Source organism: Chelmon rostratus, chromosome 5, assembly GCF_017976325.1.
Source record: "Chelmon rostratus isolate fCheRos1 chromosome 5, fCheRos1.pri, whole genome shotgun sequence".
Taxonomy (NCBI): domain Eukaryota; kingdom Metazoa; phylum Chordata; class Actinopteri; order Chaetodontiformes; family Chaetodontidae; genus Chelmon; species Chelmon rostratus.
In genome coordinates this window covers 28,719,560-28,744,888 of record NC_055662.1, presented here as the reverse complement: position 1 = coordinate 28,744,888, position 25,329 = coordinate 28,719,560, and the positions used below count along the sequence as shown (strand labels likewise).

At 44.8% G+C, this 25,329-nt stretch overlaps 3 protein-coding genes across 5 annotated transcripts in view; 1 reads left to right on the top strand and 2 right to left on the bottom strand.

Moving 5' to 3' along the window:
• Nucleotides 1-147: 147 nt before the first annotated feature.
• Nucleotides 148-3,145, bottom strand: dgcr6 (DiGeorge syndrome critical region gene 6). Its single transcript, XM_041937644.1, has 5 exons — nt 2,775-3,145; nt 2,476-2,636; nt 2,010-2,110; nt 1,775-1,915; nt 148-1,629 (listed from the first exon to the last, which is right to left on the bottom strand). The coding sequence occupies exons 1-5, from the start codon at nt 2,876-2,878 to the stop codon at nt 1,552-1,554; spliced, it is 585 nt and encodes a 194-aa protein (XP_041793578.1). The 5' UTR covers nt 2,879-3,145; the 3' UTR covers nt 148-1,551.
• A 598-nt stretch (nt 3,146-3,743) lies between these two features.
• Nucleotides 3,744-18,267, top strand: LOC121606731 (rasGAP-activating-like protein 1). Its single transcript, XM_041937234.1, has 21 exons — nt 3,744-3,808; nt 4,062-4,118; nt 5,571-5,684; nt 6,057-6,118; nt 7,433-7,562; nt 8,110-8,191; nt 8,366-8,506; nt 9,531-9,622; nt 10,339-10,456; nt 10,582-10,735; nt 11,907-11,971; nt 12,252-12,364; nt 13,053-13,245; nt 13,395-13,532; nt 14,578-14,722; nt 15,386-15,558; nt 16,501-16,638; nt 16,968-17,103; nt 17,653-17,773; nt 17,945-18,024; nt 18,119-18,267. Exons 1-21 carry the CDS (start codon nt 3,744-3,746, stop codon nt 18,265-18,267), a joined length of 2,466 nt encoding a protein of 821 aa, XP_041793168.1.
• Nucleotides 18,268-20,536: 2,269 nt separating this feature from the next.
• Nucleotides 20,537-25,329, bottom strand: part of dtx1 (deltex 1, E3 ubiquitin ligase) — a 43,752-nt gene continuing 38,959 nt past the window's right edge. For all 3 annotated transcript variants that reach the window (XM_041936949.1, XM_041936951.1, XM_041936950.1), the window contains exon 10: nt 20,537-24,818. In XM_041936949.1, coding sequence (XP_041792883.1) covers nt 24,594-24,818 — 225 coding nt within the window. In that variant the 3' untranslated portion in view covers nt 20,537-24,593. The remainder of the gene's footprint in view (nt 24,819-25,329) is intronic.

The window sequence follows — 25,329 nt, the reverse complement described above, 5'->3', positions numbered from 1 at the left end:
AGTAAAAGAATGATAAGCATTAACAGCTCAGTGTACTTAAAGTATCTTAAGTACTATGCAAAAATGGCCCGTTTCAGATTAATTATGGAGCCTTAAAGAGAAGATTATATTCTAATCTTATGCACACAAGATAATACTTTTTACATGTGTCAGGCGGCTCCTGTTAAGTTTATTTGCAGGACAGTTTGCAATTTTATAATAGTGCATGATGACCTCATGTAAATTCAAGCTTCACACAACTCCAGTCTGAGTAGGTCTAAACAGCAGTGTAACTACTGTGAGGGTGAGGCCTTTAATCTATATGCATGATATTTAAAAAGATAAGCATGTGTTTTATATGTATGTTTTCCTCAAAAGTAGCAAGTTACCAATAACCAAATAGTCTGGTTAAAGAAAACACCTGCATTTCTAAGACTATAGGCCTCACAGGTAAAGACAGTAAACCAATATGTCAGCCATAGATTCTGTTCAGCTGCAGTTTTTTCTCCTGAACAGGTGCAAGTATCAATTAGCTCCACATGATATGTTGAGTACTGGCAGCCTTCCAGTGAAATAACTTGTAACCCAGCTCAACACAAATTACTGAAAATTTACATTATAACATATTATAACAGAATTTCTCAATTTTGTTAAGATCTAAATGCTTTATGACAATAGATACTCGTGTCATGGACATACATTTAATGACACTGTCTGTACCAGTTTTGTTCATACTGTATATCATTAAAACAAACTGAACACATAAAAATTATACACCATAGTTGCACAAATTAGAAAAAACAAGGCAGGAAATGTATCACAATACTGTTCAAATAAATAAGACAATAAAGTTTGTTCAAAACAGAGCCAGATGACTGGAACTGACACGTTGCATACCTTATTTGTTCATGTCTCAGTTGGAATCAACGCCCTGAGGCCAGCAGTAGCTGCTCCATTCTCAAGAGTCCAGTGGCTGATTTAAATAAACAGCAGGTAGAACAGCACAGCCTTCCAAAACACCATTACCATTACAGGCACACTGTAGTGGAAAGTTACATATTTCAGCTTTTGCTTTGACATCTGTATATTATTGCTGCCCAGAGTTCGGTCGTGTACACGCAGCAACACAATATTTATTTTGCCCTAAAATGGAGCTGACTTCTCCAGAGGCATCAGGGGGCTTTTATGGAGAGACCACCTCACTTCAGGAAGGTCACAGCATTAATACATTAATCCCAGTTACAGCCAACTCTCCGACCTTAAGCAACACATCAACCCTCTGCTATTTCTCATCTGGGAGAGGCTGCTCCCTCAATACTCTGCTTAAATGTGGATATAATCTGTCTCCAACATTTTACTCATTTCACAATGTGTGATATGGCCATTTAAGTGCTTTACAATTTCTGCTGTTACATCCTGGTACTGCTCTCTTCCAGGACTGTAAACGCCTTGTATGCTCAAGAATCAGCCTCCTCCTGCGCGTTTTGATGGCAAACATTAGACTCATAACAACAAGTTATAGACATTTCCTGAACATTTTGGGGAGTTTTGGGGCATATTTATGCCTCCTTCTCAAACGATTCCGGATTGTGACTCCTTCTGTTGAAGCTTGAGGATCAATTCAAGTAGGTTCATCTGCATCGTCAGCTCCTGAAATAACACACAGCAGTTAAGGCAAACGTCGCCACCTGCTGGACATCTGTCTGCATCACATGTGCCTTTATTCTGTGTGACTATCATTTTTGGCTTCAGTTAGCATTTTAACTACCATGAGTAGAAAGGTGTAGATGTTAACCTGAGGATTAGTGGTGATATAAAACCCAGGGACTCCAGCCTTCTCCAGGGTGTTCTGCTGATCTATCACTTTTTGATCAATTTCCGCTACAATCTTCTTATCCATCATTCTTTGCTCCTCTCGCACACGGATTTCCAGAGCCTGATAACAAAATACACATCTATTAGAGAACCACTGTGGAAAAAAAAACACAGCCCTTTCAAGAATCAGGGGTGGAGGGAGTTCAGTGTTTTACCTCTAGTTCTGCTTGTTGGTTTGATTTGAGAAGCGCAAGGTTGTGAGACTTGCATGACTGCAGAGCGTCTTTGTGCTTCCGTACAAGTTCTTGCTTGAGTGCTGCAGACAAAAGGGATAACCAGTGAAGCATCACAGTGACATTTGCAATTATAAAATCAGACCGAGGGCCGGTTCCGTTTAGTTTCCTCAGCAATTATCCAGGTAACATGCATGATCTTCTTTCTTGCGTATTTATTATAGTTCTTTGTGGAAATATATATTTTATTTTAGATATTTTTCTTTTAAAGTCTTTTGTATAAAATGTACATACATGTAGTCAGCTTTTATTTTGTATTTTCTCTATTCTGTTGCCCCACTGCTGTTGCCTGCTGCCTATAATTTCCTCGGCTGGGGATTAATAAAGTCCTATCTTGCTTTTTGAAACAGGCCACTTTAGTCACTTTTCAGTAAAGCAGAGCACCAACCTTGATGTTCACAGTGCAGCTTCTGCCTCTGGTTGTACAGATTTTTCTCTGTCAGATGCTGGATATCCAGAAGACCCTGCACAATCTCATAGACCGTCCCATCGATGAGTGCTAGGGCCAGGTCACCGAGGGTGCTGTAAGACAGGCGCTGCTGGAAGGAGCTAATCATGGAGAAAAACAATAGTTGAGAAGATTAAGTTATAAATCACCCATACAGTTAGAACTGAAGCTTTTAGTGGTATAGCCAGGTCTGTGGATTCTGTTAAGGAAGTCTGTCTTGAGGGGTGAGGTGACATTACCTTGGTAAATCTTTGACTAACGTTTGCAGTTCAGACAACAAGTAGTAATGTCGTTCTTGTTGTTTTGTAGAATCACCGCCAATAACTCCGGGATAACCATCCATCTCCGCAACTGGCAAGATGACAACAGCGCCAGGACGGCGGTTAACACATTCAGCTAGCTAAAAGTACGGGCTAATTTATCTATTTTCTCGCCAAAACTTCCCAGAAACAAGATAAATAGGCTACTATTGGAGACTGGTCTGCATCTACTGATGTGCGTATGTTAACAAAACGCGGTTGAACTTTCTAAAGCAACTTAACAGAAAGAAAGTGACTATTTTTCAGCTTTAGATTTTATCCGTTGTTTATTAGCTTCCATTCACTTCGAAGAGGACCCCAAACCTGAAGTTGCCGCCCGTTAAGATGCCTGTCTGTAATTGCGCGTGCAGTAACTCAAAGTATTCGGCAGCAGGTGGCGCTGTGTGTCAAAGAAGAGGCGCTCCTGATGACCAGACACTTAACCAGGTATGACCGTACATTCACGGGGATTACAAATTAGCACGATGTCGTAAATAAAAAAGAAAATAACGCCAGTTCCAACGAGACGTGAACGATATCAAGCATGAAATCAAATAATCTATGATGCTGTTGTGAAATTAAATTTATTCGGTCATGTTTATTTCAGAACGGACATATCTGATGGTTCATACACGTGTCCCGTTCTAAAAGAAGACCTGGTGTAAGACGGACATAGCCAAAACCCGGCTCAGCTGCCCACCCTGTGTCCCACCGTGTGTCCCCTGCTGGACTCACGGCTGGACTGACTGGGCTGGATGCGCGCCTGTGTCGCGCGCTGCTGGTGGGCTGTGCGCCGTCACGCGCCGAAGGTGCCATGAAATGAAGAAAACTCGCAGGGGAAGAGCACTATTTATAAGAGCGCGTATGGGAACATAGGAGGAACTGGATTAACAGCTCACTCGACTGAAAATGGCCAAAAACACATCTCTTTATTTCAGAATTGTCGAGGGCAGGAACCTCCCCGCCAAAGACGTGTAAGTAATTCCTGAATGGCTTCTGTGCTCAAGCTCTCACAAGAGACAGGTGCCGCCTCAGCATTGTTTCATAGCTACTAATCAGATTAGTTAGGTAAGAAAAAAAAAGTTTATTTTAAAATCCAATTCCTGGCACGTTACTGCTGAAGGAATTAGAGAGTCAGGTGTCACAGCTCAAACTGACCACAGTGACAGTGAAGGCGACCGGGCTGTGCTGATATGTCTCATGCTGCCTTTCTCTTTTCATCTAAAGCTCCGGAACCAGTGATCCATACTGCATCGTAAAAGTTGACAATGAAGTTGTGGCCAGGTGAGTTCTCTCTGATTGCACACGTGCACGAGGTGGATCTTGTTTTATTGTGATCTGCAGCTGCAGGATCTCTGCTGTCTAAGTGCTCAGATTTGAATATCTTTCATCTCAGTGGAGATATTTACCTCTTAGTTTTCTGGCTGTGCTCCCGCTACACGGCACGTGTAAACCAGGGTGTATGATCAGTGCGGTGGCGCCCACAGCGTGGCCCCACCAGCGCAGAGAACCTGATACTGGTCTGGCCTTTAAAACACTCGCAGGTAACCATGGAGAGGGTGCATCAATTATTACAGGGAGCTCCTGGTGTAAGCAAGGAGAATGCAGGGAGCACAGGGCGCTTGTTCAGAGGTGTTTGAGTGCAGAATTACAGATGATTCATCCTCTAAAGTATTCAAAAATATCTATATATATATATTTCTGGTAGCAGCTATACAGTAAAATGTATCATTCCCAAGTGGTGCTTGTTTGTTGTTGGCTTTCATAAGAACTGGGGTTGAATTCAGCGGCTATTGTTCCATCTGGCATCACGAGGGAAAACGGCACAATGATTCACTGCAGACACTCACACTAATTATCTTGTACTTGTAGTGTTACTGGCGAACTGACTCCTCCAGTGTGATGGTGTGGCTGGTGGATTGTGGTGGGAAATGATGAGTACATGTACGCTCTTAGAAGTACAAGGGTTTATTCTAACAATACAGGGTTCGAAAGTTATTCCTACTGCAGAGCACTCTTTGAAAACCTATTTAAGATGTATGGTTAGTGCTGACACCAAAACATGACTGAGGAATAGAAACCTCTTCTTTAAACGCATCAGCCAAACAAAAACTTGCCTTAATAAAAAAAAGTCTTAAATTGATTTAGATTAGGAACGACTGATCACACATTTAGTAAACAAGACTCTAAATTTGACCAGGCCCTTTAAATACTGTGTGTTCTGGGCACATTCAGTCTCAATAAAAACCCTTTTTGGCTTTAACAGAAACATTAAGGGGCCTTATGAAATGATATATCCACAGAGATTATTGGAGCCTGCTGTATTTTTTTAGCAGGACATTTTCACTTGATGGAGAGCAGCGAATCCCAACCTTTGTACCATATGATGCCCTAAAATAAGTTGTGAGCAGACCAGCTGAAGAGGGATTTCTCAGATTGTTTCTTTTGAATAATTTTAGAGGCCTGAACAAGTCAAACTATTCTTTATATCACAAAAAGCTCAGAAAAAGATCATTTTATTTCATGTAGCGGATGTATGTATGTTTTATCTTTCCTGATCCCTTAGAGAAACTCCAAACCTTAGTATTTTTTGCACATTACTTGAAGAACATATGATCTGTCTACCTTCAGGTGCACAAGTGGATAAGAGCCTCATTTCTTCCACTGCTTTCTATTGTTCCACACATTCACGTGCATGTATGTTTCTGTATAAGGTGTTTGAACCTCTCCTTTCAGGACTGCCACAGTGTGGAAGAACCTGAATCCGTTCTGGGGTGAAGAGTACACGCTGCACCTCCCGATGGGGTTCCATTCGCTCTCCTTTCATGTCATGGACGAGGACACGATTGGGTAACGCCGTCGTCCGAAGCCGTTTGAAAATGATCCTTTATTCAACCATAACTTGACTGACGGAGCTTGACGGTTGATTTACGGTCCTCTGAGCCGCCAGTGTTTGCTTAACTTGGCTTGTGAATTTATATGTTTGGGTTGAAACCTCGTGTACAGTTCGAATGTTTTGGGAAAAAAAAGAAGCTTTGACTAAACAAACATCATCAGGCAGATGGGCGCCCAGACTAAGCGATTAAAGGTCGTTTTTTCCTCGTCTACTCCGATCAATCTGTCTTCCAATTCACCTCATTTAACTCCCGCAGGATCAAACAACTTTGATGGTATTTTCAATGGCTTCAGTCTGATAATCGCCTCTTTTATCTTTCTCTACAGCCACGACGATGTTATTGGAAAGATAACTCTGAGCAAGGATGCCATTGGATCTCAAGCTAAAGGTACGACTGAGTGAATCTGCGTCGGCGTGTAACAGGATGGGCCAAAGCTCAGAGGTTAAACACACACGAGCCCCCCCCTGAGCGAGGCAAAGGTCGCGGTGATCGAAAAAGAGATGCCTTTTTTAGACTCTGGAGAAGCTTCTCAGGCTTCTCTTAATTTGATTCGCTTACGTTGAAGGCAATAAAATCAGCATTCACAGTGAGGCCTCTCCTGGAGCTCGTCTGCAGAAACTCTGGGCTTTTTTTTCATTTTGCATTATGAAGCATCCTTTTGTGTGGGAGCCCACGGCGCTGTCAAATGAGGCGAGCAGCCGAAGCGTTTCAAATGGCCCCGAACCGTTTAATGTCTGGCTGTCTTACAAAAGCTTCACATTCCAGAAATTAGACACAGTGTTTACCTCAGCACGAGCTCCAGCGCTCTCTGCACCGCCTTGGCCAGACATACGGCACTTAAAGTACGCCGTATCGTGATGATGCTGTAGTTTTATTCGATCGCTCAGAGTGTTTACCGGGAGATGTTGGCTGCATACTGATGTCTTTCTCTCTCGAGAGCCACCTGGCATGGCCTTCACTCATGTGATTCACTGCTGCATGGCGGCACTGAGTCAGTCTCTCCCTCACAGGAATCTTCTCACAGTCTGGCCGTGACATTGTGCCCCCGCTTACGTCTAATATTCCCGAAGCAATAAAACAGAGCACATTGAATCTGACGATGTGAAATATAATTTACATGTCGTTCAGACTATCAAGGACTGCACTGCAGGTTTTTCTTTGATGCCTTCATCTATTCGCCTGCAGCTGGGATCAACATTTGCTATTTTGAAATATGCAATCATTAATTAATTAGACCATAAAAATGTCAGAAAGCAATGAAAAAAATGGCCTCAGTGATGTTATCAAACTGCTCGTTTTCTCCACGAACACTGCAAATCCGAAAAAAACTCAGTTTATTCCTGAATAAGACAAAGAAAAGATGCAGCTCCTCACAGCTGAGCTGACAGGGAATGTTATTAATGGACCATCAGAATAGTCGCAGATTATTTTTCTGTCGATCAACTAATTGATTAATTGACTCAAAGTTTTAGCTCAATTTTAATTTCTGCCTAATATTTCTAATGTTTCCTGTTCAACTCTCTTTATTTAGTCTGGACTAATATTACTTTGACATGAGGGCTGAAATGATTAGTTGATTAGTTGATTTGTGGATCAAAACAAAACAGTCAGATGATTTGCATCCATATTTTCTGTGTCTTATCCGTTCCTTCTGTTAAATGCTGCAGGAGAGTTTTGATGAAGATTGTCTCTATGTCTCAGGACTGGATAGCTGGGTGAACCTGACGAGGGTCGACCCTGATGAAGAAGTCCAGGGGGAGATCCACCTGAGTCTGGAGCTGCTGAAAGACACAGAGAAGATCAGCCTGCGGTGTCAAGTCATTGAAGCCAGGTAACACACCTGTGATCCTGCAGGAAAACGAGCTCATTCAGAGACAGAAATGAGAGTAGAATAGAAAGCAGGTGTAAATGTGGCGTGACAGCTGTGAAACTATCAAATATCTTATTTTAAAACGATTAAACTGTCGTCTGTGAGCGGAGTGGAGTGTTTGTGTAGCTGAGGCCTGTCAGTGCCGTCGCTGCGTCTGTGCTGAAATCTCCTCGCCATCACCCCGCAGGCCTCCGCGCTCCCCTCCTGAGTCATATCGCACCACTCGCTGCCCCATCTGTGCGTCCCAGGCTGCAGTCTCTCCCTCTCAGGCAGGCCACTAATGAGCATGTCAATCAGGGCTTGACACTGTGTTCTCCAGACATGCTCGCGTGAATGTGAATTAAGTTTGAAAGGATAAGGTCAAGTGGAAATTGGTGCTTTTTCCTGTTTTTCCTTCACTGCCCCTCACATTTCTTAATTTAATTTGCCGAACAGCTAACAGGAGCTTGTTTAGCATTTTTAGTGTATTGATCACTTCTGTTGTCTTTTGGTCTGCTGATGCCCACAGAGACTTGGCTCCAAGAGACATTTCTGGAACCTCTGACCCATTCGCAAGAGTTATTTTCAACAACCACAGTGCAGAGACGTCGGTGAGCTCTATGGGTGCATGTGCTGGTTTCAGTTGATCCGGAAGGACACGTTCTTCCATTGCATTAGACGGCTGTTTGATTGTCTGTCCTTTTATTTCATGTGAGTCCGGTGAGGTTTAGTGGAGAGAGATCTGGTTTTAGGCTTTCCTAACAGCCCAGTCTGCTGCGTTTTAGATTATTAAGAAGACCCGTTTCCCTCACTGGGGAGAGACCCTGGAGCTGGAGCTGGATCCAGAGGAGCTGAGCGAGGAGGGAACTGTCACTGTGGAGGTCTGGGACTGGGACATGGTGGGCAAAAATGACTTTCTAGGAAAGGTGAGGATGCCATAATTAGTGGCAGGAGGCAATGCACGAGCCACTCGGCTCTATAGCTCAAAGGGCTTTTGTAATCTCTCGTGTTTTTTCTTCTTATTTTTCATATTCTGGCGCGTAACTAGTCCCGCAGCTTTGAGAAAGCCCTCGCAAACTATATATCAAAATGTGCGGCACGATCAGGAATGGTGTGCTCTGTAGTTATGACAGGATTCGTTAATAATTTGCAAAGTTATTCGCAAAAAATTTCCCATAAGAAATGAATGGGAAATTTCCTCAAATTTCAGCCTTTTTCAAGTTTCCGCTGCTTCGCCGTACTTTCTCCTAGAGACTTCATTCAAACTTTAAAACGTAGATAAGTTTGTCGGCTCAAAATGAACCTCGGCTCACTTTTTGATATCTCTTACGGTTTTCAATCCCTGACCATCTGAAGACCATAAAGTTTCTCAAAAAAATGCTCAGAATTTCTGCCCCTTGAGTGGATGATGTCATCAGCTAGAGAGCGAGAGGCAGTGAGAAATCGCCTGAATTTTTTTTTTTTAAATTACCAACAATGCCAAACGGTGAATAGGAGACACATCATTTTTGGATCCTTTTGTAGACAAATGTCTCTTCTCGCCTCTGATTTCAATTTTAAAGGGTTAGCCCCCACCAAATTTAAATAAAGAGGGATTTTGCACCAGCTGCAACACCTGATTCAAATGCTCAGCTCGTAACTGGGCTCTGCTGAGGCCTGATAACGAGCCATTCATTTGAATCAGGTGTGCTGGAGCAGGGACACGTCTAAAACATGCAGGGCAGTGGTACTCCAGGACCAGGCTTGAGAAACCCCCCCCCCATGTCACTGTCAAAATTTCGGTGGCGCTGGAATTGTCTAGTTATAATAATTGTCCATATTTCATAGATTTCACGTTGTGATCATTACACAATATTACCTGGAAGTACAGCACAGTACTCCCCACTGTAAAAAAAAAAAAATCCTTGATCTGTCTGATATTATATCCTTGTTTGTTCTTTATTTCCTCAGGTGGAAATCCGTTTTGCTTGTTTGCACAAGACACCTCTGTTACAGGGCTGGTTTCGTTTGCTGCCCTTGGGAAACAATGAGGTCGACGCTGGGTGAGGATTATGGGTGTGCTTGTTTGTGCAGCGTGGCGAGCTTGAGTGTTTGTATAACTGGGACAAGCGTTTTTGCCTTTGGAATTTGTTAAGACTCAAATTGAGCAGCATTGTTTTAAGATGCACTCCAGGAAAGCATTTCTCCACCGCCCTGCTTTCCTTCATGCACGTCAGTGAGCACTCGCAGGTGTGTAGCCAGGTCTCTGACAGCATCTGTTCCTTCAGATAACTTTAGAACAAAGCAAGCTAAAGGGTAGTGCAGACGTAAAGTGAATCTCAGAGATTTATGAGGACATGACCCGCAGTTAAAGGGTTTATATTGACGGACACGCGCTGCCGGGTGGAAGCTGGTTAGAGCTTTACAAGTAACTGCAGAAGCTCTTCAGTCTGAACATCTGTTGCAGCTGTTGGTTTGTGAAATCTGACAGTGTCTTGACCAGAAGGACTCCTTAACACTTAAAAAGACAATGCAAAAAGAGATTATGTGCAGTTATTTCAGTTTCTTGCTTGCTTGACACTCTTACTCGCTTACAGAAAGTAACCCAGGAGCTCATGTTTATTTGAAAAGTGCCTCTTTTCCACATTAATGTTCTGGTTTGCTGTCTTCTTTTCCTTCTCTTTCAGGATATTTTTAATGAGTTCTTACCTCATTTTAAGATCAGGGTGTGCAGAAAATCTCTCTCTTTTTATTCTGTGGTGTTTTCCTCTGTTGCCAGTGGAAAGCTGGGAGCGCTGCGTCTGAAGGTGCGTTTGGTGGAGGATCGGATCTTGCCGTCTGTGTACTATCAGCCCCTCATTCACCTCCTGGTGGAGTCAGTCATCTCCCCTATGGAGGTCAGCAGCACAGTTTGTCTTCAGTACTAATTCTGATGCTCTGCAGTGTTTCCCCTCGACCTTATCCACGCTTATCTGGACTCCATGTGAGCAGCGTGTCGTGACCTGAGTCCTCCTCTCACCAGGTGGAGGACAGCAGTGCTCTCACCATGCTGGAGGAGGTGACCACGGTCGAGAGCCGGCAGGATGTGGCTATGACCCTGGTGAAGATCTACCTGGGGCAGGGCCTGGTGGTGCCATTCCTGGATTACCTCAACACCCGGGAGGTCAACCACACCAGTAAGATTAGAGGACGTCAGAACTGTCAGTCAGAGCCGTTGCAGAGCGTAACACTGGATGTGTGGCTCAGAACGTCACAGATGAATGAAACTCTGCACTCTAAATCATGTATTCTAATCAGATAGAGACATATTGTTTTGATTTTTGCACAATTAACGCCTACATATATTAGTACAAAACATCCAACATGTACATTACGTAACACACAGCGTGCGTAAGACCTAACTTTATCTCTATTAGTCATGTTCGTGTTAGTCAGAGTTGGGACACGTCTGTTTGCTTCCTCTCTGCAGAGACCTTCTGAGGGCTGCTACTCTGAACTGACATTAAGTCTCTGAACAGCACGTTCGTGGTCTGTGTGGGGGCAGTTCAGATCTGCCAGCACTGTATTTACTACCCCGATGACAATTATTCACTCACCCATCAGCCTTTTCATGGCTCCTCTGCGGTCTGCATTAGTCAGGTTTTTGCCTCCACATCTCTCCTGCGCTGGTCTTTGGGTTCTGTTGGTGTAGTTTGAGATAATAAGCATAGTGCCTAAGTTTCCATAGCAACTCCACATGATCTGAACGGTAACTGCTTGATCAGGAATAGATGCTGCGTGCAGCCACACATTAAAGTTGGGCGCGGGGGTAAAGAAAAGGGAATGTACCGAACGCCCACTGGGCTGCCATGAAAAACCAAGCATTTCCCCATATGTCCCGATCTTTGAATCCAAAATATTTCACCTGGCAACACAGTCCTGTCACCATGGATATTTCAGTATCGCCTTGAAGGATTGCAGTGATGCTGCGGCTCACCTTCCGTTGTGGCGCTGAGCTGTGTGTTTGTACAGCAGATCAATTCTTGCACGTCCAAAACAGTTGCACCAGACCAAGAGCCTGAGTGGGGGACAGGAGCAGAGAAAGGATCCACGTACAGTATCATTAGCTCTCAATCAATGTAATGAAGCCATGTTTCAATCTTTGATTTTCATCAAGCACCATTATGTGCCTGATGAGGCTCTCTGTAATGCTGCTTCATTACATTCATTCTCTAAGCTGCTGCCTCCCTGTTACAGTTTCATTTAATATACTGTATGTGTATATGACATGTGTGTTATATTTTCTGTTAAATTTGGTTGTTATTTGGCAGAAATCTCATCAGCCTCTTCTCTGTTTTGCTCTCATAGCTGATCCGAACACTTTATTTCGCTCCAACTCGCTTTCCTCCAAGGCCATGGAACAGTTCATGAAGGTGTGTGTCTGTTTTACATCATCACAAGTTGTCAGCAATTGATTTTTCTGTCTTTAATGTGAGTGAAAGCTTGACTGTTAGTATTATTCCTATACTCTCAGCCGATCTTAGTCCCCCTGAACTATCTCTGTTAAATGACTCACATGTCTTATGGTCCCCAGCTGCTTCGTTCTGTCTTTTTAACTCTTTCTACAATGCAGATTCACAGATTTAGTAAAGAATCCTTGCAGCATAGATGCATATAAAATGTCCTGTGCGTTTGGTTCTGTTTGGCTGTCAGGCTGTTGGCATGCTGTATTTGCACGAGGTGCTGAAGCCCATCATCAACCGCATCTTTGACGAGAAGAAGTACATCGAGCTGGACCCATGTAAGATCGACCTGAACCGCACAAGGTAAAACAGACCTGAGGCATTTCCTGCTGGATCTCACAACACCACGATCACGTTCTGGCCTAAATATAATCCAGATCTGCTTCTCGGGCGCTTGTCTGAAGCCACAGTTGACACGTTTGGGCTTGTGGGTTCATGTGCGTGGTTCGCAATCTGTGTGTTAAAATGGCCAAAAGGTAAAAGCTGCCACAGGCGACTGCCCACTTCCTCTACACTTCACCCCTGAGAGGAAGACATCGCTGTGAAAAAAAAAAAGGCTGTAAAAAGGGGGAAGGCTGTTGCTTGGCAACTGCCATGAGCCCCCTGAGATGTCTATCTCTGACATGGAGGGAGATCATCCAGGATCTAACATGCTCTGCGTCTGCAGTAGATCTGCCTGCCATCACCTTCTTTGTTGTCTCCGCTGCCTGTCTGCGTGTCTCTGCAGACGATTCAGCGCTCAGTATCTGTGTTTGTCTCTCTGGTCTTTGGAATTACATTCCCTCACATGTGATAACACAATCAGGGACACGGAGGCTTCAGCTATAAGAGACACTGTACATTTGAGTATATTTGACCAACAGGCTTAATGGAGAACGGTCTTGATCAGCCAAATCTATATCAATACTTCGTCTGATTTGATTGATTATACTCGATTTGTTTCTTGACGCAGGGAATCAGTCATTCGTAATTTCTTTCTTTCTCTCTGAAGGCGAATTTCATTTAAGGGTGCGGTGTCAGAGGCAGAAGTGCGGGACAGCAGTGTGGAGATGCTGCACAGCTACTTAACCAGCATCATCGAATCAATCGTGGGCTCGGTCGATCAGTGTCCTCCTGTCATGAGAGTGGCCTTCAAACAGCTACACAAGAGAGTCGAGGAGCAATTTGCCGAACCTGAGAATGAGGTCAGTCTGGAGCACAATGCGCAGAAGGAAAACAGCTTGGAAACAGCTTTTCAGTGCATTTTCATGGATCTGTTGCACATTATACACTCAGCTGAGAGACAATCCTCTTTTTCACGAACTTTCCTGTCTAACCCACTTCACTCTCACAGGATGTGAAGTACCTGGCCATCAGTGGTTTCTTTTTCCTGCGTTTCTTCGCACCTGCGATCCTCACACCTAAGCTGTTCCAGCTGAGGGATCAGCACGCTGACACGCGCACAAGCAGAACGCTGCTACTACTGGCCAAGGTACGATTCACAGCACAGACGTACGCACAGACACGGCTGTGGATAATTTATTCACGTCCAGACATCACACTTGAGTAAAGAAGTGGATGCACTCGCAGGCTACGTGCTGTCTGCCAACAGTGAGACATTTTAATTTGCAGGTGTAAAATAAATAAATGTGAAGCAGGAATGCCACATATGATGTCCGTCCATGTGTAAAGTGCTTTTGTATGAAGTGGACAATAACAGCACTGAGCTGCTCTTTGCTTTTTCTCCTCGTTAGGGAATTACATGTTGCTGTCGCTTCAGTTAAAGCTGTCAGAATATAAATATAAGGCAGTGTCAGCATCCTAGAGGCTGGAATTAAACGTGACACCTCAAGATCATGCACAGCCCGTCTCACAGCTGTTTAAATCGCCAGCTACACCAAGTACGCCGTGGCTTTTACTGCCATTGTAGGCCAAAAAAACTTGAAACAACAAGTGAACAATACCTCCTCACATGCTCCGCTCAAACATCCTGCTTCAAGTGGGAAAAGATCAAATTACAAAAGAAAGACGATCAAAAAAAACATTTCCTCGTGAATGGCGAGAAAGGCGTCTAGTAGGTTACACCTGAGAGCTCGCCATGCTGTTAAATGGAAGTGACCCCCCCCAACTCGATGTCATTAAAAACAGGGGTGTGGTGGTCACACGTTAGAAGAAAAGTGAAACCTCGTTGCTCTCCCACGTGTAGCTTCTGTGGTTGCTGTCCATGGTGCTGAAGTGCTGTTGCCATGGGTCCTCTACAGAGGAAGGGAACGGGCTATTTTTACCTCCGTGTGCGCCGCGACCAGACAGCGGTTCAAAGCCGAGCTTCAGAGAGGGGTGTAGAGAGGGGCTTCCTCCTCGCCGTAGGCCAGGTGTGGGCTGGACAAAGGGCCTCACAGCATGCTTGGCCTCAGGGACCCTTTTGATCTTCGACTTTGAGATATGCAGTCGGTCACACTGAGTTCTGTCAGTAGCTGCAGATCTGATGTGCTGGAGATGTGAGCGTTGACTGGATGTTGTGTCTTCGTGGTCGCCAGGCGCTGCAAAGCGTCGGGAACCTGGGCCTTCAGCTGGGTCACGGAAAGGAGCAGTGGATGGCGCCTCTTCATCCCATCATCCTCCGCAGCGTGGCCTCTGTCAAAGACTTCCTGGACAAGCTGATCGACATCGATCACGACATTGGTAAGGCTGAACACAGTGAACACAAGAGAAGAGGTCACGCTGTTGCGCTAATCAGCCACGGGCCACCTGCTAGTCTAGCTGATATCAGGATTAGGTGAAACAATACAGCAGCTCCGCGGTGAAATATTCATAACTAGCTGGAAGCTTAAAAAGAGATGACACGGTTAGCGAGCTGGCGAGGAGCTGGAGTGAGAAGCCACATGCACTCGTGCACGCCACGCTGGTTACCCAACATGTCTTGGCAGCTTTCTTACTGTCATGTGTCCGTGAGGCTGTTGTTGTGAAACATCTTCCCCCTCTGATGTCTCATGTTTCAGCCTCCTTCTGCACATCACACCCACTCTTTTCTCTTAAAGGCCAGTTTGACATTTAATGCTCTTCAGGTGGATTTGTTGGACAGAAGTGGACGCTTGTTACGCCTCTTTGAAGCCGTCCCTCATGTGGCGACGGAGGAGGCTGAGGCGGCGTCAATAGCAACGAGCTGAAATTGAAGACTCGCACTGTAGTTTAACAACAAAAGCCACCGTGTTTGTTTACTGTCACAGCACCACCTTGTGTTTGTTTACTGTCACAGCACCACCTTGTGTTTGCATGGATGAACATGCCGCTACAGCGCGCTCCTCCACATTCTCTGATTAAAACTCTCCCGACTTCCTGCTGCAGCGTCGGAGGTGCCGCAGAGGGCTGTGTTCATGCCCTCGGTCACTGTTAAAGAGGGGTACCTCCACAAGCACAAGGAAGAGGGACCCCAGCTGTTATCCCGCTTTGCCTTCAAGAAACGCTACTTCTGGTTGACCAGTGAGACGCTGTCCTACGCCAAGACCCCTGATTGGCAGGTTTGTATGGAGCCAGAAAACATTATTATTATTATTATTATTATTATTATTATCTGCTCTACTAGCCATTTTGGCAAGCAGCCACTGTTACTAGGTAACAAGGCACTGCTCTTAAATCTGTCTTCTATTGTGACTTATGGATTTCTTAGTTTTTAATAAGTAATCCCTGCCAGATAGATGTTGTATATATAAAACCAGATGAGTAAACTTTGAATCAGAGTCATGTGAAAGTGACTCATTCATTATTAGAAGCTGATATGCCCTCTGATGATGAATCAGCTGCTGTGTTCACCCTTTGAAGGATGTTTATCGACTCACAAAAAGAGGAAACATTTCAGTCGTCCCCCGCTCGCCTCGCTGTATTTCTGTTGATCTCGTGAGAATGTCATTAGCGTTATTACCATGTGGTGCCTAACCTTGTGATAATGATCTCCTCTCATTCACCAGCCAGAGACCGAGAGAGAGGGGGAGGCGGAGAGGGGAGCAGGCTCTCTCCGTCCCAGTAAAAAGCTGTCTCTTTGAGCCAGTCTCGGCTTTGTGCGACTGGAATAAAGGCGATGGGTAATTGAAGGCAGTGGATATTCATGCTAACATTGCAAATCAGATTGCAGACAATGTCCCGGCCCCTTTCCTCAATGTCGGAGCACTCCAGTCTCAGTGAAGCGAGCTCCCATTGGAAGTGGCTGATTTACACTTTAAAGTGGCCTTTGCTGCCACGCTGATCTCATCTTCGCTTCCTCCTCGTCTCTCACTCTGTTCCTCCTCGCCTAATGTGTGCAAAATATTTCAGTATCAGACGCCGCTCCTTTTAATTCGCTCTGTGATCAAATGTCACTTTTATTTCACTTAAAACTTCGCCCCAGGCAAAAGCGTGAGCCGTCGCTGCCGGCCTGCTCATACTTGTGTTAATTGGCGTTGTGGTTTGTGGCTGAATCGTTGCAGGTGCGCTCCTCGATCCCTATTCAGTGTGTGTGCGCCGTGGAGAGGGTGGATGAAAATGCCTTTCAGCAGCAGAATGTAATGCAGGTCATCACCCAGGACAACGACGGGCAGCTGCACATCATCTACATCCAGTGCAAGGTGCGTTGGTACTGACGGCAGCCAGTCACCAAAAAAGTTCATGACCTTTCTCAGTTTGATGCATAAAATATGTTTTTCTTGGTTTTTGCACAAAGCATTTTTCCCTTCAGCTGTTATTTAACTGATTGATTAGAGTTAAAGATCAAATGAAATACTGATAACTGTTATTTTTCATGTAATTGATGCATTAGTTTAAAAGGGGGTGTAAAGAAATAATGATTTTCTTAAACTTTATCGTTAAAGGCTTATTAGCTGGTTGCAAATTTTCACCTGCTTTGCTTTAAGGGATCATCAGACTCATATTTCCTGATGTTTTTCTGTCTGAATAGAATGTGAACGAGCTGAATCAGTGGCTGTCGGCCATCAGGAAAGTCAGCATCTACAATGAGCGCATGCTGCCCTCTTTCCACCCGGGGGCTCATCGCAGTGGCAAGTGGACCTGCTGCCTGCAGGCGGACCGTGCTGGTAATCCTGCTTTTACTGCTTCTGATGCTGCGCAGACTTTGGCATCCTTCTACGAGGACTGAGGATGTAGCTCTCTGACCTGTTCTCATTGTAGCGTAGCTCAGATTTCCGCTTACAAATGTGCTGAATCGCCCCCAGAAGGATCATCAGGAATTAACAGCATCCCAGAGCAGAAGCGGCGCTGTCCATCAACGTGCCGGCTTACATCTAGATTTCTTACTTCCCTCCCGGTTGACTGACTTGTAGACTGGCTTCAAAGAGCGAATGAGCTCCTGGCGATCCATATTTAATAACTAAGCCCTCAATTTGTAGCCGCCATGTTTTTGTTGCTTCAGTGGAGAACGAGGTCTGAGAATCAGAATTTTCTTCTGCCAAGCTTGATTCAGTTCCTCGTGTTTTTTATCAGTCTTTGTGTGCGAGCAGGTTAAACTCTGGGTTCAGCCGGGGTTCAGGGTTTGATTTCCACTGATGCTGTTCACGCTTGTTGAAGGATATGATAGGTTTGCTTGTGTGTAGAGCTCCTCTGTTCAACAAAAGGCTGGTTCTCAGTTACAGGCTGCAGTAGAACCCACTCAGCCGTGACTCTGGGCGACTGGAGTGATCCACTGGATCCTGATGTAGAGACGCAGACCATATACAAGCAGCTCCTCCAGGGAAGAGACAAACTCAGGTCAGCCTGCATGCAGTTCATTAACTGAACACTAGAGGTCTATGTTGCGCTGCTCTGCTGCTGCTGCTTCCTCACATCATCAATCAAGTGCTGCCACTCTTTGAAAAGACAAAGCAGCCTCTGGAGAACAATCAGTGATCATGTGATTAATGTTTCTGATTGGTACTGCAGGAAAAAACACCTGGAGAAGCCTGACGCCGATCAGACGTCCAGCAATAAGGAAAAGAACATCAACTCTGACATCCACTCAGGTGCGGCTGCAGCTGCTGCGCCTAAACTGTCGACGAGTTTTATTGTTGTGAGTGTCCCGCTGCTATGATCATCGTCACACTTTCTGTCTCATAGATGGTGCCGAGTGCAACGTCCGGCTCGTGAAGCCGGGTCAGAGCGTCGCTGCTCGGCTGTTGGCGGTGGTAGAGGATCTGGAGCAGGCTCACGCCACGTTCCAGCGCAGAGAAAAGGAGGACGGCGCCAGTGTCATTCTGAATCCCTAGACTCCGCATAGAACGGGATCCACTAATGCCCGAGGGGGGGAGGGGGGGTTCCAGCATCCTGCACCAACGCGAGTGAGCATCACTCTCTTGATTGTCAGGCAGAATAAAGTGGCCACAGGGTGCAACCTCTTCCAGCCTTTTAGTACATTTCCCACTGTAGAGAGCAGAGGGAATCCTGCCACTGAATATTTTTGTATTCTCTGAGTGCCACCGGCTTCAACAGCGCCGGGGAGAGATTATCATACTTGACGATTAAGAGGGCCGGGGGACTTTGAAGCACGATCTGACTCGATACTTTTTATGTAGATAACAAGCAATCCCTTGCATGGCCCGCATCCACTTGTTGTGAAATGTGAAAAGAAGCTTTTATATTTTGAGATACTGTACAGGACCTCGGTCGCACATTTTTATGCAAATTGCTTGTTGTAGTGTAATCTACTGAATGTAAGGTGTTTTGATATTGCTTTTATCAACGTTTTGTATTTTATTGAGGCAATTTATCACCATGGTCGCAATGTAGCAGTGACATTAACCTCACAGGTCATCCCACCATGAGTTTATGAAATGCTGGTGCACGTCACAGTGTAACTGCTAATTGTTGCTTTGGTTCCTTTATACAAAACAATGTGCTTTTGTTTGGTGCTATGGCCAGTCAACTTGTTTGGTTCTGATGTCATTTGCAAATTTAAAATGTCCTCACATTTGATGTAGCAGGGTAATATTTACCTGTTAACAATATAGTGTCCAAACATATAAAGGATCAGATTAACTGAGGAAACAGCGAAGCGAAGTTTACATTTTCTTGAGATTTTGGTGCCACTACATTTGGCTCACAAGTGTCAGGATGTGTTTGAGATGCCAAATTTGTTTTAAAAAGTGTTTAGAAATTGAATTTTGAAGCACTTGAATCACACAAATCGGTTTTCTTATCTGTGAGACACACAAATGGTCCGCGGACGTGTCGTAAAGCCATTTCCCGCAGCGCGAGCAGGGTTTGGTGTTTTTCCCTTAAACAGAGAAGGTCAGTGAGTGTAATGGAGATCAGATCTGTGATCTCTCAGATGGCCTCAGCAGGTCGAGCTCCGGCTAACGTGGTGTCTGTTTGCCTCTAACAGGAAGAACTGTGGAACATTTAAGCTTGGAGTAAACGTCCTTCCTGCTTTTTACACACTATAGTACACCTGCCAGACATGACAATCAGTTCTTCAGTGTTTTGGTATTTGCTGCACTCTAATATTTGTTTTAGTGATCTGCCACTTCACACGTCACACAATCTTTTCAAAACTAAACATCAGATGTTGCTTGTGAATCTTGATATTCCCTGAAGGAGGGCTTTTATTTTGAAAAACAAAAAAAATGCCTGTATTTTATTTTGCAAATACACCATGATGGTTTGTTGCAAGTGGATAGGTACTGTGAACTAAACCCAACTGTATCAGTAAACTCTTATTTCAGCTTGTACGTCTGTGTCAAATTTGTGTTCTTTTCCAGTTAATTAAGAGTTAATTATTAATACTAAGAATCTAATATTCTGTTTTATCTCCATTCCTCTCCTGGTTGGTTTTAAAGTGGAAGGTCTGACTCAGTGCAGGCAATGACATTCATTCATGGTATTACAGGAAATGTCATTACGTGGCTGACAGATCCCAGAGCAGCCTCACAGTGTCATGGTTACCACACCGCCCCTTTGTTCAAATGAATAATTTAATCAAACCACCACAACCGCAGACTTCACAATCCAACAGGAGTCAGAATCTGATGTTAAATTATGCCACACAAACAACGTTTGCAGACGTTCCTCCTCCCGGCCTTATTTAAATGCTAATATGAGCGGTGATGCAGCAGAGTCCCCCTGCTGGCGCTCTCATTAGGCATGAGAGGTGAGCGATGAGAGGAGGCAGGGCAGGGGGGTTAGGTACCAGAACTAGGAGGAGACTGACCCCGAGCTGCTGGGTCAGTGCTGGAAGGAAGAGCGGTGAGGTGAAGGGGAAGCCGATCTCCCGCAGGCCCGCTTTAGTATGCGATGCCAACCGCAGCTCTTCAGCGCAGCACCAACATGCAGCAGCCAGTGACAGAAAATGACCATAAAGCAAATTTACTGCCGGTGAGAAGCGTTTCTTCTGCGCTCGCAGATCCAGCAAAGCTCATTTATACCCACATAACGAGGCTGCAGAGCACAGAGCTGCCCGGGGAGAAGGAAACGCTGGAGCTAAATGAAGGAGGACATGCCAGCGAGGGGGGAACGAGGAAGAGCCAAGGTGACAAAAGGTCAAACAAACCACCCCTGTCCAGGGCACATTTATTTTTCCACAAGAAACACACAAACATGCAACAAGGTCACAATTCAATAAAGACCGATAGATTAAGAAGCCCTTTATAGTTGAATCAATGTCTCTCAATATCTTGCTTATAGTTTATCTCAGTTTCTCTTTGTGAACCATTTCAAATAGCAATATGTGGACACTGCTTAAGAGAAATCAAGCCACAGAAATCATGATTTTGAAAATGTCAATTAAAATGGGCACTTAAAATGCAAAACATTCAGATGTTTTACATGTTGTCAAAAGAGTGAGGAGTGCAGCCAAACGCTGTCTCGCCCCCATCTGTGGAAATCAAACCCGACGGAGGATCAGACCTGTCTAACTAACCGGAGTAAGATGCAAAACCACAGTGCTAAATCACCAGAAGACCCGATATCATCTAAAGAAGCTATGATGCTTTCACACGCAAAAAGCTATGCATTGTCAATAAACTTGCTCACAGTTCGGTTAACATGCACCTCTAGGAGAACATCACTGTATCTTTAAAGGACATGAACCTACGATTTGTTTACTGGACGCACACGCAGCACACATCCACGCACGCTCGCACAGACAGACAGGTACACACAGACGGTATATCCACACGAGATGTTAAGGTACAGTCTGAGAGAGTACAACTGTAAATACTTCATATGTCAGGACAGAGTGATTTCATCCCTCATCCCCCTTCTAATCAAATGGAAAATAGTATGAATGAATCTTAATAAGAGTAATATAGCAATGTTATGTTATAGTTCTTTTATAGACAATCATCATTCCAAAAAAAAGACATCAAAAATATACGTTTTCTAATACATAGCATGTGAACGTCCTCGGGTCGCGACCCCTTTGTTTAGAAACCTGGAGGTAGGCACCCCATAAAGAAAACATCCTCATTTAAACCAAAGTCTTCCTCCCGTGCTACACGTAAATCATGTATTAGATCTTAAAAATAGTAAATTGCATAAACACCATCTCTTTCTCTTTCTTAATCAGACAAAGACCAAACCGCCTTTCATTCATCATCCCCGTATAAGTCTGTACACACCTGAAAAGTCTAAAGGGCCTGCACCGTTCACACTACGAGGCCGACGCACGCGGAAAGGAAAAGTCCAAGAAGCGAACATTTGGATTTCTCTGGTTGATGAAACTTCACTCAACGTGGAAAAAATTCCCTGATAGGTTGGAAGCATTCTCACCTGCTGTCCCAGATTATAAAGGGAGTCAAAAAGGTTGTGGAGGAGGAAACTTGAGATGGAACGATTCTCGACACCTGGGCCAAAGCCGACGGAGACTTTCAGCGGTTTGTTTTAGCCTGTGCAGGCGGCAGAAGGTGAAGAGTTTCACACAGAATACACAGAAAAGCCCCTGAAAACGCTGTTTAAAATCTCTAGATTTCTCTAAAACAATTAATATTCACAACTTCATGAGCAGCAATTAAAGCTAATATTGAAAAATCTGCAAAATTCTATCAGAGCTAGCTCACAGCAGCGTTCATTGTAGAATACATCACTGCTGCTGTTTTTGAAGCTAATCAACACAGACCGCACGAACAGCCCGGCAGTCACTTCTAGGGAATAATGAGAGGAGAAAATGTGTTTTTGCTGCTTTAAAAAAACTGCACTGCACTAACTAACCGCAAAATAACCCAAAATGTCCAAACTTTGGGATGAACTGTGTTCATGTAAGACCTACAAAGAGAGAACGGACGCAGAAGATGATTGAGAAAACAGGTTTGCAGGGCCTTTAAAGAAATTCATTCAGAGTGTTCAGATTGACAACTGACCGAGGTCAACCCCACCGATCTGCCGCTCCACTTAGCTAAAACAAACTCCCAGAATTCTTTGCAGCTCCTGTTTAACCCAGGCGTGCCGCCTTCATCTGCAAACTGAGCAAAAATCGCCGACTGCGTCCATTCTGGACACGTAGAAAAAGAGAAATGGCCCATTTGGAGGGGTGAACGGTCATCTTCATGCTGCTAAAGCTCCCCCACCAATAATAAAGACACATTTACTGTAGTTATCGGGGGTCCCACGAGGGGTCGACTACACAGATTCTACATTAAGGTAACGACAGCGGCATACACGCTAAGACTACTTGTAATATAAGACGTCCATAACATGTCGTACATATTTCAACAGTCCCTGACATACTGACAAATTTATCTTTGCCAGATTTTATGTATTCATGTCACCATGTGCCTGTGTATAGATATGTGGGCCAGTCGATATCTGTATATTTTCTATATAGAAGAGTATAAAAATAAATTAAACTTACACCATCGACTCAAATTGAGCTTGAATTTAAAGGTATATCACATCTGCAAATGTATATTATATATATATTTTTTTTTTCAAAGCATCGCAAGCTAGTTTATAAACAACAACTTAAAAAAAAGACAGATTTAGTTGCAATTTTCCTAAAAATTAAACAACCGATTAAACAAAACTGTTGCCTCAAAGTGCTATGGAAGACTATGATTCACTCCAAAATTAAGCTCACAGCTGGGGGCCCGCACGATAAACCTCACATCAACACCCCCTCTCATTAAAATTGATCAGATATATTTATGGAGAATTATGCAGCACTGCGTTATCTTTAATTTCAGAGTAAAGAAACATCACAAGATCTCCAACAAGGACCTTCAAAAAAGGCTCACAGGCATAAAATCTGAGGGTGGAAATAGTTCCCGGCCAACATCTTAGACCAACATTTGCATGGTTCAGAGAGTGAAGTGCTCTGCTGCTGAGGAGGAAAGTGGGGACCGGGTCACACATCAGAATGGACCCTAACAACCGAGTGGGCTCGCACAGCTTGCTGTACGAGCCGTGCAGCCCAGTGCACTGCAACAAGCTCACTCGCAGGCGAGCAGGAGCGCTGCCCAGCATGCATCTCCGAGGGAAAACCGCTCTGGAGCCTGAAAAAAGAAGCGTCCGTCTGTGAGGAGCGTGTTCAGCTTTCCTCCTCGAGGACTCCAGCCAGCATTAAAACCTCAGAGCACGCAATCACACACTCACCCCTCACGAATGGTCGGCGTGATGGATCGCGCCGACGCCTGGAGGGGGAAAATAAAGCAGGCTTTATATTCACAGAGGTCGCCATCGTCAGCGTGTCAACAAAACAAATGAGTTCAACCTTGGAAGCATGACGACGCCCGCTTCACAACCTCGTAACAGGCATCAAACTGACCGGTGAGACGCCTGTTTCATCTACTTCACGTCTCCTCTCACAGACCGTCCACAAGGTTGACCGTGCGACATACGTTTCTAACCAAACACGAACACTCGGCAGCCTTTAGCTCTCTGGATTCTACTTCATGCACTACAGAACACGCTGATTTTACAGAACAACCGACCGAAGGTATCAGAAGTGGAAAATGTGAGAGATGCCCGGTGCAACTTTACAGTCACCAAAAAGCCAAAATCCTCCCAAGCTTCACAACTGTTAAAGAACAATAATTCATTACTAGAAAAAAGGGGAAGAAATGAATTGATTCAGATTCAGAATGCTGAAATTCTCTTAAATTTCTCCTCACAATATCAAGCGACAGCTGATCTGCCGACACCTCACCGTATTGCAGATAATTGCCCAGCATTCATTATGCAGCGTCGCTCTGGGCCATGCATTCTGGACCGGTGTATAGTGTTGGCCCCTCAGTGCAGCTGCAGTTTGAATCTAAAAGGGGCTCAATACCATTAACCTGCAGCTGCCGACATCAAGACACAAGTATCACCTCGCCTTTCATTCTTCAACCCTCTGAGAAAATCTGGCATGAACGCAGCATGCTCAAGGCATGGATCGAGAGACGGCAGGGGAATCTTAGGCCAAACAAATCAAAATATTGATCAGAACCACGTCATTTATTTAGCGTCTGATGCTCTTATGCCGCCACTTCTGCAGGGCATCTTTATTAGTGGGGAGTGAAGAGTTGTCGGCTGCATGTTGGCCCGTCATGCAGTGTCCCTGTTCTCTGGGAGACGGCGGGGCATGGAGGGTTGCGTTCCTGTGTACCAGCTCAGCTGGACATCAGTCCTTCAGGTTGTCCTCGCCGACCCCCTGGGCCGACAGCTCTGTCAGGACGTTGTCCAGGTAGTTGGGGTCGGGGTAGCCGTGGCCGGTCAGGTTGGAGCCAAATTCTGTCTTGTGGTGTATCTCGTTCCACACCACCGTGTCCGACTCGCCCGTGGTGCTGGACGTGCCGATGGTGAAGATGAGGCGTCGGTCCCAGGCCATGATCAGCAGCTTCAGGACCTAGAGAAGGGAGAGGGAGGAGAGGAGGAAGTTATCAACACGTGCAGGACGAGAGGCTCACAACACCTGAAGCAAAAGCACACCTGGGTGAGTAATGCTGCAGTAATTTCCATAATGTTGGTCCTCTTTCAGAACATTTGTTTGATGTCTCATTATGGTCTGCTGACACATCGCACTCATGCTACTCAGAGAACCACGGTTACACTCAAAGTTTTCCAGTTAAAGCAGTGAAACTCCGTGTGAACACTGACGGAAGGTGAGTCATCTCAGAACTGACACTGAATCTCTGTGCCCAGATATGAAATTCTTAACTTTGGTTTTACTGAAACGAAGTCCTGTACTAACACTGGGCATCACAGTCCGTGTTTTTTAAAGTTAGCCAAGGTTTCACAGCCAGAATAATCCATTTAAGCAGAATCCAACAAAATACGAGCACAGGCTGCAGAGAGAACAAAGGCGGCCTGTGCAGACGCTGGAGTCCAGCGCGCTTTCAGAGCTTGTTGAGCTTTCA